This window comes from Acinonyx jubatus, chromosome D3 (assembly GCF_027475565.1).
Source record: "Acinonyx jubatus isolate Ajub_Pintada_27869175 chromosome D3, VMU_Ajub_asm_v1.0, whole genome shotgun sequence".
In the NCBI taxonomy this organism is placed as follows: Eukaryota; Metazoa; Chordata; class Mammalia; order Carnivora; family Felidae; genus Acinonyx; species Acinonyx jubatus.
In genome coordinates, this window is record NC_069392.1 from 88,583,861 (window position 1) to 88,594,740 (window position 10,880).

The following is a 10,880-nucleotide window of genomic DNA, read 5'->3' on the forward strand; positions in this document are numbered from 1 at the left end:
AGGGAAGAGAGAGGCTTCCCATGCCACATGTGCCTCCCCAGGATAATTGTGCGTAAAGCATTAAACAGCAGAGACTTTTAAAAAATAGGTCTGTGTTCACTTAGTCATTTTCCTAATGATCTAAACAAACAAAAAAAAAAATCAAAGTTTTGGGAGAATTCCTCCAAATTTCCATTTAGATAGTTGGTGATTTATAAGAAAGGAAGGGCCATTTCCTGGGAATATGGACTCTGAGAATAGATGGCTGTCCTCCTGCCCTGTCTCTTATCTATTAACTGCTCGTTAGCGGAAGACCAAACTCTCCCAAAGTAAGGAATTTGTGAACTATCTTCAAGACTGATTTTAAAATCCCATCAAGCTGAAGGCATACTGATTTGATCAGATCTTGCATCAGGAATTAATTTAATTCCCTGGAACAATAAAGCCTGGAATGAGACTGTCTATGGCCAAAGAACTGAATGTAACGGTTTTACCTCTGAGCCATCGAGGGAAGTTTTTATTGGCATTTTTTTTCAAGGGAGGGGCAAAAAAGAAAAAGAGAGAGAGAGAGAGAGAAACTCATTCGTTAACACCTTTTAAGAGATATGATCTCCATTACCCACCAAAAATAAACTGATTCGACTCTTTCTGAGGAAGAAGGTGCCCGTTTTCTTTCTCCTTTGACTTCTGCCATCGTTCTGAGTTTACAGCTTACTGTTGACAGAGTGAGGTAGTTCGAGTACAATTTTCCCAGTGTTTTTTCCCATGTACATATAATCGACAGCCCGGAATACGGACTCCAGGCCGATGAACCTGCCCTCTGCAGACAGGTCTCCGAGGTCCACCTCGCAAACCAGGTCTCCGTCCACACACATCTGAAGCAAGTGCTCCACGGCTGCTTGATACTCAGAACGGTAATGGTTCAAGAAAAAGCCCTGAACGCTGGCGGATTTCTTCAGCAGTTTGGCTGGTAAGGTTCCTGCTCTCACAGGCGCAAGGCCGGTGGGAGTCTGGTAGCCGGAGATGAACCCAATGACTATCAAGCGCCCTTTGGTAGCCAAGGCATCTACGGCCAAGTCGAACATGGCTCCCCCGACGGATTCATACACCACATCGACCCCTTCGGGGTACTCCTGCTTCAGGACCGTACCGACGTGCTCGGCGTTATAGTTGATGGGGCGATCACAGCCGATCGATTTCAGAAAAGCGGACTTTTTATCAGAAGAGCAGGTCCCAATGACATGGCACTTGGCCTTCTTGGCAAGCTGCACGGCGAACTGGCCCGTTCCCCCCGCTGCTGCCGTCACCAAAACTTTTTTCCCTTCGGACAGTCCTCCAAGCTCTTTCAGGCTGATGTACGCGGTGGTACCGCTCACCGGCACGGTGACATACTCGGGTTTCACAGAGGCCACGGGGGCCGCGGCTCTGGCAGGCACCACGGTATACTCCGCAAAAGAGCCAGGTGCCATATAAGCCACAGCTTGGCCCACCGTGTACCGGGCACTGGCAGAGAGGCCTAAGGCTACCACCTCCCCCACGCCCTCGAAACCTACATCGAAGGGGGTCTTCACCGAAGGGTCATACCGGCCAGCTGAATAGTTGATGTCAGATGCATTAACACCGACAAATCTAGAAGAAAACAGACAAACAAACAAACGAGGATATTAAGATGTTTCCTTCACCAAGGCCTTGGTATCCCGCTTAGAAAAATTCCTCTAATTCCAGGGACTGTGGACGGGTGGCTCAGCTATCTACCCTGGTAGAATTCAAAAAAAAAAAAAAAAAAAAAAAAAAAAATCAGTCTTGATATTCAGTTGAAAAAAAAAAAAAAGTTAAACAAGTATCAGCTTGACCGGGATTTGCAATCAGAATTTTGGCATATTTTATTTTTTTAAATCAGATTGGGAATCACAACCACTTTAAACACGAAGTTCTTTATTTCACACGCATTTTCTTTTCCTCCTCTTTCTTTCAAAAGGAGAAACAAACTGTTAAAAAAAAAAGTCAGGAAGCCCTCTTATACGCAAACTTCACTGCAGCTATGAGTTGGAAATTAATCGGCCTCTTAACAAAGATGTTAAAAACAACAGTGAGATAAAATATATTCGGAGAAGTAGACTTGTATTGATTCTGGCGACAATTTAACACTTCGGATAATAATAGTAATGACAATGATATTATTGAAGATTCAGTCAGTGTGCAAGGTCATCGTCTGCTACATGTTACTGCAGGGTTGTTTAAAACACTGCTAGACTGGCCGCAGCAAATTTTCTTTCTGATGTAACTATGTCCAGCGTGAAACTATGCATTTTGATTAATTGAACAAAAATTGTCTCATAAGGGTAGAAATTTTTATGGAACATTCAACATTTTACAGCGCTTTTTAGATGAAAAGGAAAGCAAATCGTCACTATATTTTTCCTCAACAAGAAGCAGAGACATAACTTGATTAATACCAGATGATTATTTTCACTTTGGTATCCAGAGTCACTTTAATTGCGAGGCCGGTATTTTTACCAGCTTTTTTTCATCTCCGTGTACCTCATAACAAAAATATCCTAATACATAAGAAAAAAAGCCGTCTACTAAAAAATGTCAGGAGGTGGCTTAGACACATAATGGAGGACCCTAAAAATGTCATTTCCACCTGTAATGAAATGAAAAGATGGGGGTATCTGGTGGCAGAAGGAAAGCTGGTAAGTGGGTCATTTTAAAATAATTCACTTTTAATTTAACTTAATAAACCAAAACTGCCCTGTGCAAGGACCCACTTCTACCGTATTAGAGATAACACTTTGCACTTATAAATGTTCCCTGATGATCATGCCCTGTGTATCTACAATATTGAAAGCTCTCTACATATTGTAGAAATAAGAAAGCAGGAAACAATTTCTTTGGGGCATGCCAAGCTGCTTTCAGAAGTTAGCACATCACGTAGCCTCAACAGCACACTACAGAATTCCATAGCCATCGATGATAACACAATAATGAAAAGTGGGGGAAATGATTTTTGCTGGTTTTCCATCTGGTATTTAATACCAGATTGTATTTTGGGGGTGGGCGCCTGATCTTTCCTTTCAATTTACATAATTCTCGGGGTTTGGGCTTTTTTAAAAAAAAAGGGCCAGGTTCCTCCGAGCATGCCTCTGGACTTCACAGAAGGCAGCTAGGGCAGAGCCCAGCTGGAGCGTCTCGCCTCCGGTGCCCCTGCTGTATAGGCTGTAAAGCAAAGTCCAGGAAGGGGTCCGTGGGGTGGAAGTGACGGTGGCTTGCTCCAGGGGTGGGGGACTGAGGCCCTGCAGCCAGCTCCTGTCTCTTTCGCCCAGGATTAACCCTTCCTGTGCCCCTCTCTCCTCCTGTCTCAGTCCCAACTGGAGAGGCCCTTCCTCCTCGGGGAACCCCCCCCCCCCTTGGACTCAGAGGGACGCCCCTGTGGCGGGCTGGCCCCACGGGTCCTCCCCACCTCTAAGGAGCTCGCCCTGGGTGGGGGGGGGGGGCTGTTGGAGGAAAATGCATCTCTGGCTGTCCCTCGCTCCCAGCTGTGGTTTGCCACTTGCCAGGGGGAGAGATGGCAGGAGCAAGCGGGGCGCAGGCAGGAGGAAAGTGGAGGAGAGAGGGCACAGGCAGGCGCCGGAGTAGGGGGGCGATGGTCAAGTGGAGGTGGGAGCGGGCTCTGCTGGGAGCTGGGGCGCCCTCGGATGACTAGCGGCAGCTTAAGTTTTCCATGGGGGCTTTGCCTCAAAAAGCAAATCGAACCTTGTGGTTGAGCCCGGGCACAGCCGGAGCAGCGGCAGGAGACCCGCAGGGCCCTCTGCGCGCCCCGTCCAGGTTGCACACGGCTCTGCGTGTGCCCTGCGGCACCCTCCGTGAGCCCCGAACAACCTGCTGGGCGCCAGAAGTCCTTCTGGAACCGTCTCCCCTCGGAAGTGCCCGGCCTCCGCCGACTGCCTCCCCTCCCGTCCCAGCTCTCCACCGCCACCACGGAGAGGCGCGATCGGGGACTCTGAGTCCCGGAGCAGGCTGGGGCCGAGCGGAGAGGCCGGGCTTTGGGGAGGAGGGGCCGCCGCCCAGGCCTGCGACCATGACCTCGGCCTCCCCGGGCCGGGCGGGGTCCCGGCGGGCAAGCCTAGTCAGCGCAGGCCGCGGAGCCCGGGCGCAGGGCCGTCAAGCTCCCCGGGAGTCCCGAGAACACACAGCGCGCTGGAGCGCAGAGGCCACACGCCCGGGGCCCGCCTGCGGCCGGACCGTGACCTTGGCCTCACAAGCACCCCCGTTTTTTTTTTTTTTCCATGTTTCCCCCTCCCCCCGCCCTGCCGTCTTCTAAATTGCCTGCCTCGTCGTCGGTGAAGGAGTCGCTCGGGCTGGTGGCGACAGCTCCCCGCTACTCCGCTCTGCGCACCTCGCCCTCTCCCGGGTCTCTGGGCCCCCGGTGGGCCCCCGCCTCCCCCGGACCCCAGCTTTGACGCCGCGAGGCCGCCGCAGCAGGTGGGGACCCGCCACTGCCTGGATGAGCCCTCGGCCTTACCTGGGCTTTGGGAAGAGCTGCTTGAGGGTCGGGAGCCCGCGCCTTCCGCCCCTCCAAGAAACAAGTTCAAGAGCAGCGGGCGCAATGGGAAAGGGGGCCCGGGCCGGGGAGCAGGGGACAGCAAAGGGCAAGCAAGCGAGAAAAAGAAAGGAAAGGCACGCTTGGTAGAATGCGTGCATTTCGAGACTCTCCTTGTACCATAATTTAAAATATATGCTCTTAATAAGTGCAGGGTCCTAGCAATCCGACCGGAGGATCCACTCAGAAGACTAAAATCGAGGAACCCCAGGAAAAAGAATGGGGCCGGTGAAGGCTTTCCCCAAATATATACCCTTCGAGAGTCGCCGGTTTATTTATACTAAAAAGTGCTGAACCTCTTCCTTCGTCGTGTTTATTATGAAGCAGGCAGTCCTGCAGAGGCAGGGAAGCGCTTTCTTTGAACAAAAACAAAATGCGAAGACTCGAGTCTGGAGCCTTCAACACTGGGAGCCAAACAGCGCCGTCCAAATCAGATCTTACTTAAAAAGAAAGGAAGGAAGGAAGAAAGGGAAGAGAAGAAAGAAAAGGAAAGAAAAGAGAAGGAAAGGGGAAAAAAAGGAGAAAAAAGAAAAGACAAAAGAAAAGGAAAAAGAAAAGGAAAGGAAAGGAAAGAAAAGGGAAAAAAATCTCCGCCTGGAGAGTCAGCAGAAATACTGTTACCCTCCCCGTGAGCAACAAACCGTTTATCAAAAACGCCTTCCCCATCCCCCACCTGCTCTTTGCCATTACTACAAACTCTTTGCTCCATTATCTTACACTTGAGCAGAAAATCGTTAGAAATATTTGGAAACGAAATAATGTGTCACTATCCTTCGAAAAAAGGCTAAAAATAGCACACAAGCTGACTTAACCGGAGGGTGTCTTTCTCCCTTTCCTTCTCTTTCCTGAGGGCTGGGCATTGAGAGGGGGTTGTGAAGTTGTCCTCGGCTGTAGGAAACAGTGAGCACTGGATAAAGGGACATCAATTAGACATTCTGCAGGGATTTTATGCGCCCCTTTCACACCTTCCCTAAATGGGATAAACTTGATTATCCTAAACCCACCTCTGACTTAAAAGCACTTCCCTCTCTGTGAATAAAGAATTTGTATTTTCTGTTAAGATGGAATGAGATGTGCAAATATCCAACTGAAAGGAAGAGTCAGGCGGGGCACAGTGAAAATCCCCAAACACCTTTCTGAACAAGTGAATGTGCGCTTAAGCCATTCATTCCAGAGTAGGTTTTTATTATGAGAAAAATGAAAAGTCCTTGCATGAAATTTTTATGCAATTAACACTGTTCCTGGGGAAGATTTGGTCTAGGATTAAATGAACTAACCTGCCGTGAATAGACGTCCAGTCTATTCTTAAAAAAAAAAAAAATCTGTAAAATGCCTCCCCCCTCCCCCCCCCAACTATTTACAAGTATAAAGGATCTTCTTACAATTTGGGGTTAGGAGCAGATCTTCCACAGAGTAGGGAAAGAGGATGCAAAGATTCACCCCCTCCCAACAGGCAGAAAAATTGGCCCCATTCTCTTTCTGATATGGGCTTCAAGGTAGAAGTTAGAGGTCAGGTTGTACCCATAATAAACATACTATACTAAAGGGGGCTCTTGGCATATGTGAAGGGAAAAGAGAGGCATGGATCCTAAAACGATCCGAACCGATGAGCTCCAAACGTTGGGAGCCGCGGCTCCAGATCCCTGACCACCGAATTCGGGGACCATCCCCGGTGACCCAGCGCAGGGGGTGCCCGGGCCCTGTCGCGGAAGAAGTAGCTAAGGGTGACGGCGGCGAGGGAGTAGTCAGAGGAGCGGGAGGAGGGGAGGACAACCCAGGGCGTTGGGGAACACTGCAGGTAGAGAGGCCAGGAGGCAGCACCGGGCAGGCGGGAGCACCCTCCACGGACAGCGCTGGCGGGTGGTGCCACTCTGCCGCTGCTGGGAGTGCTCTAACTTCACACCTTCCCCTGCCCGCTCTGCTCAGTCGCCCCCTCCCCATTTCACACCCGGTGTCTGAAATGGATTTTATTCAAGCAGTGGTGTGTGTTTTACATCAGTGCTCACCGTCAACAGTGTACCTGATCAGAAAAATTAGAAGAAAAGAAAAAGAAACCGACCCATGTGAAACTTTTTTGCTGGTTAAAGCCTGGAGGCTTTTCAGCCTGCTCTCATCTCAACTTCTAGCAAATCACTCGTGTGTCTGGTGTGCTCTGTGTGTGTTCCTTCTTTTTAACTTGGTAGGATACGTAGCCTTATCTCAATAGCTTTAGTGCTTTATCCCATAAAGAAGAAATCCTCTACAGCCTTGTTTCCACCGATGAAAACTTTTAGAAGGACACACACATCCACCTTTTCAGGCACTCTCTGCACCCCAGCCGGAGAGCCAGCTTCCCCTCAACCCCACCCTTGGCTCCCTCAATTTTTACGTTGCCAACAGGTTTCCAAAAGTTTGAAATCATGAGCAGAATTATTCAATCTTGCAGTCTTTGGAAGGCTGATATGAATCTCTAAAATGAACGGACTAAACGTGGCAGCAAGCCACGTAGGTGGGGGAACACTTTGTCCTTCGCTCCTTGCAGGTGACTTACAGGACTTTCCAGGGCACAATTTACAACACAGTTACAACCAGAACTCACGCCTTCCTTCAACCGCACATCCAACCTGAAACATGCAATATTGTAGTCCTCCGATGGGACTGAGCAGGCGGGTGAGCCCTGCTCTAGCGTAGGGGACAGAGCAATGGGGAATGCCCCGCCTGCAAATGAGGCGGCGAGGGGGACCCACCGAACAGAGACCGAAGGGCACGGCTCCCACAGACTAAGGTCCCTTTCCTTCCCACACCTCTCCGGTTACTAGAGATTAGTGAGCTGGAAACACATCAAGGTAGGGAGTGTGGAGGTGGGACAGGCGATCAGAAGGTAGGGCGACCACTCGAGTGCCACCCAAAGGTCTGCAGATCGTGCAGGCGAATGCAGCCGTGCCCCCACCCCAGCCCTGGCCCAGCCGCCCCGGACGCGCCACGCGCCTGCCGGTAAGCTCTGGGGCACAGACAACAGCCACACAGCACTGACAACACGCAGACGACACCGGCGAGGTGCACACCAACACACCCAACGACAGGCTCCGCCATGGCGAGGCGGCTGCCAACCTGGAGCGCACGGGAAAAGCCAGTCGGGTCCTCGGCCTCCTTCCTCCAAAGCACGTTACCTAAACGTCGCAGATTGTGTCCAGCCTGTTCCTGGTCCACACTAAAGATTATGGGAACGCAGGAGTCGTGGGTGCGCGCGGGTGGGCCGGGCGGGGAGCCTCCCCTTCTGGGTCCCGTCGGTTTTATTTCGGGAGCGGGAGGGGGAGGAGGGAGGGCTGGGGGAGGGGAGGGGAATCCCAAATTAAAATAACCCTCAGTTATGAGGACGTTCCGTGGCATCGGATATTCACACCAGCAACAGTCACATTACGTTCGCCTTCGCCAGATGGCGGCGGGTTCAACTTCCCGGGATCTCGCAAAGTCAGGCTGTGCGCCCGAGCGCTCGCCGGAGTGTGGGGACGCAGGCCGGCCCGGGACAGCCGGGGAGCCGCGCAGCGCGGGCCGGGGCCCGGCCTGGGCGGGGGGCGCGCGCCGGGCTCACCGGTTCCGGACGAGGAGGTCTCCGTCCCCGGGGAGTGGCACCGGGCAGTCCCGGCACAGGGTGACGGCCTCGCGGAAGTTGGGGCTCAGACGGGTCGCCACCAGCTTCTGCATGGCGCGGGGGATGTTGGAGCCCTGGAAGTCCAGGAAGTGGCGGGCGTACGACATGTCCACGATGGTCCGGGCCCCGGCGGGCGCCAGCCGAAGCATGGCCCGCGCCTCTGCCCGCTTTCTGCGCCGCCGCCGGCCGGGGTCGCGCCCAGCCCGGGCCGCTCGGCTCGGCTCGGCTCGGCGCGGGCGGGCGGAGCAGGCGGGTCCGCCCCTCCTCCGGCCCGCGTGCTCCCCTCGACTCCCTCCCCCCCCTTCCCCACTACGACTGGCTCCCTCTCTCCCCCTCCCTCCCCGCCGCGCGCAGCGCCGGCGGTCCGCGCAGCCCCCGCGGTTCCCGGACGCGCCACCCCCGGGGTCCCGGCCTGGGGATCGCTGCCACCCCGGCCGCTGCTCCTTTAATCTTTTTGTTTTGGTTTGAATCTGCTCGGCGCAGACTGGCCAAGGATCCTCTCCGCCCTCCCCCTTTCTCCCGGCGTCCGGGAGGCACCGGATATCCCCACCCTCCCCACGCTCTAAAAGCCGGATTTGACTCCTCTAAAAGGGTGAGGGGGGCGGCGAGGGGAGCTGCGCGTCCCGCGACCGCCGCGGCCCTGAGCCGGCGGCAGCCCCGGGCGTCCTCGGAGCGGCGCGGCGCCGAGCGGCCGGCGCAGGCACCTCCCCTTCCCGTGCGAAGTGTTCACTTCCTTGCAAGGTGGTACGAATCAACCCCGAGCGCGGCCGGGGCGGCGGGGCACGGCCGGGGGCCCCGAGCCGCGCGGGGAGCCCCCGCCGCCAGTGCAGGCGCGCAGGCACCCAACGCGGGGCGGGGACGCCCAGAGCACCCGGCGCCCCAGGCTCCTGGCCCCCCGGGCCCCGGAACGCCTTGCCCGCGCCTTCTGCCCTCAGCCTGTCCCATGCAAGTTGCACGAACTAAGCCATTTTATTTATTTTGGCCTAGATTTCGTGTTTTTCCATGAATGTTTTAAGTAGCCTCTACAAGACTGTTACAGGTTCCCATTGGGAAAGAACGCAAAAATTGGAAACTAGAGGGCCATATTCCCAGAGCACATAAGCATTTTAAACTTCTAGGTGGGGATGCCGAAGGACTTAATTGAATTGGAGACGTTGCAATTATGTATGAAGACCTCATTTTATAACCCAGCTAGAAGGATCCGACGTTCCATCATGTCAATTTTCTCCCTAATTGTCTATATTGACCAAATAATCAATTCACTTTTCATAGAGGGACCGAATTGAGTATCTTCCACATTTTTGTATAAGCTGAGTCCATCTTTACATTTTTATTAAAGGTATACATTTTAATTAAAAAACCCACTCTTGTTTTACACTTAACCTAGAATTACCAAAATCATGAAGCCACACAGTGCCCCCCCCCCCATCAAATCTAACCCCCTAACTAAGACTGCAAAAATGACACAGGTATTTTTATCTCAAATGTTGGACATTCTCATCCAAGGATAGTTTGTGTCCACGTGGGTGCGTGTGTATGAATGTTCCAGGGGGTGGGGGGGGGGTGGACTTACAGGTTTAAAAACCTGCAGGAACTAGTGTCTACTTAACTTGGCTTATAACACATGGGTTTTACCCGGTATCAGCCAGTGGATTACAATAACAAACCCCTCAATGTCTTTCTCCAATGTGCAATCTTTTATGTTATGCTGCATTAAGATTTCTTTCTTTCTTTTTTTTTTTTTGTCATATTGTTTAGCTCCGGAAAGAAAAAAAAAAAAGAAAACAAAGCAATTAAAAAGATTGACAGGTATGGTTTGTGAGAGACCTATTTGTAATTGTCAGGGTGACGTTGGCGAGAGGAGGAGGAGTAAAAACTGAAGCAGGAAAAGCAGCTCGATGTGTCTGTCTATCAGTTGAGACTGTCTGAAAGCTCTGCGATCCGAATGTGTGTTATATTTCACTGAAAAGAGAAGAGAGCGAGAGTGCATCTCCCTCTCTCCCAGGAGTTTGGGGGGGGGACTGTCCACGCTCATCTCGCCCACCCAGTGAATGTCCGCTCGTCGCCCCTTTGCACACATTCTCCGGGTTGTTGTTGTTGGCTTTTTTTTTTTTTGGAGGGGGGTGCTTTTTGTGTATTTTTCAAAATTTTTCTGTTGGAAGATCAAGACCGGCCAAAAATCCATGATCAAAATGTGTTTGCATTAGATTTCGCGGTGGAAGAAGCGGCGATCCTGGCGGCAAAGCCCCGCGGGGAGCGCGGGGCACCAAGTGGCGCTCCGGCGGGGTGACACTGTTTGATCTGTGACTGTTTGGAAGGTGGAGCAGCGCCTGACATCTCCCCCACCCCCCCGGCGCATGTATGTACGGGGGCTTCACTCCTCTGTCTTGTTTGCTTTCTTCCTCTTAGACTAAGTGCGGGAGGAAAAGGACAGCCTGGATCGGCCTCGCTGGCGCACAATGAGAAAGCTGCGACCCGCGCACTAAAACCACTCGCCGCGACCCCCGAGCAGCGACGAGAGAGGGGGAGAGAAAGTTGCGCTCGGAGACTCTCGGCTCGCGGAGGAAGGCGCGGGGGAGCGCCCGGAGCGGCGCCCGAGGAGCGCCCGCCACAGCAGCGCGGCGGCGGGAGGCGGCAGCATGGAGCGCGGGCCGCGGGCCGGCCCTC

General features: G+C 52.9%; 2 protein-coding genes across 5 annotated transcripts in view; one reads left to right on the forward strand and one right to left on the reverse strand.

Annotated features, from left to right (window-relative positions):
- Positions 1-467: 467 nt before the first annotated feature.
- On the reverse strand, positions 468-8,525 carry PTGR3 (prostaglandin reductase 3). 4 transcript variants are annotated; one of them, XM_027069189.2, is made up of 2 exons: positions 8,154-8,525; positions 468-1,608 (listed from the first exon to the last, which is right to left on the reverse strand). In XM_027069189.2, the coding sequence occupies exons 1-2, from the start codon at positions 8,360-8,362 to the stop codon at positions 684-686; spliced, it is 1,134 nt and encodes a 377-aa protein (XP_026924990.1). In that variant the 5' UTR covers positions 8,363-8,525; the 3' UTR covers positions 468-683. The 4 variants fall into 4 exon arrangements, with proteins under 4 accessions (XP_026924990.1, XP_014935908.1, XP_014935907.1 ...); XM_015080422.3 differs by lacking the exon at positions 8,154-8,525 and adding an exon at positions 7,732-8,135; XM_015080421.3 differs by lacking the exon at positions 8,154-8,525 and adding an exon at positions 7,673-8,135.
- A 2,326-nt stretch (positions 8,526-10,851) lies between these two features.
- The window catches only part of TSHZ1 (teashirt zinc finger homeobox 1), a 74,768-nt gene continuing 74,739 nt past the window's right edge, over positions 10,852-10,880 (forward strand). Inside the window, exon 1 of the mRNA XM_027069191.2 lies at positions 10,852-10,880. This exon is cut by the window's right edge and continues 359 nt beyond it. The gene's annotated coding sequence lies outside the window, so the exon portion shown is untranslated.